General features: G+C 65.1%; 1 protein-coding gene across 1 annotated transcript in view; it reads left to right on the top strand.

The window, feature by feature from the left end:
* The window catches only part of PCSK9 (proprotein convertase subtilisin/kexin type 9), a gene marked incomplete at its 5' end in the record, with an annotated part of 5,134 nt that overhangs the window by 1,975 nt on the left and 2,752 nt on the right, over nucleotides 1-407 (top strand). The window contains 2 exons of the mRNA XM_010131581.1: nucleotides 9-47; nucleotides 190-373. Of these exons, the coding sequence (XP_010129883.1) occupies nucleotides 9-47; nucleotides 190-373 (223 nt within the window). The remainder of the gene's footprint in view (nucleotides 1-8; nucleotides 48-189; nucleotides 374-407) is intronic.

Genomic DNA, 407 nt, shown 5'->3' on the forward strand with positions numbered 1-407 from the left:
ACTACAAGGATGATGCCTGCCTGTACTCACCAGCATCCGTGCCAGAGGTATGGGCTGGGTGGGTCCCACGAGGCATGGGGAAACACCGTCACCTCCCCACGCTCATCCACTCCAGCATGAAGTCAGCCGAGTGGGCTGAGGCTGCTCAACCCATCCTGCCCATGTACCCCTTCGTCACCACCCTGGCAGGTCATCACGGTCGGCGCAACCAACAGTGAGGACCAGCCCGCCTCCATCGGCACCCTGGGCACCAACTTTGGTCGCTGCGTGGACCTGTTCGCCCCGGGGGATGACATCATTGGTGCCTCCAGTGACTGCAGCACCTGCTTCACAGCGCAGAGCGGGACATCGCAGGCGGCTGCGCACGTGGCAGGCAAGCTGGGCTCCGGGGGGGGGGGCAGGGCTCG

This window comes from Buceros rhinoceros, unplaced genomic scaffold, assembly GCF_000710305.1.
Source record: "Buceros rhinoceros silvestris isolate BGI_N320 unplaced genomic scaffold, ASM71030v1 scaffold17482, whole genome shotgun sequence".
NCBI lineage: Eukaryota > Metazoa > Chordata > Aves > Bucerotiformes > Bucerotidae > Buceros > Buceros rhinoceros.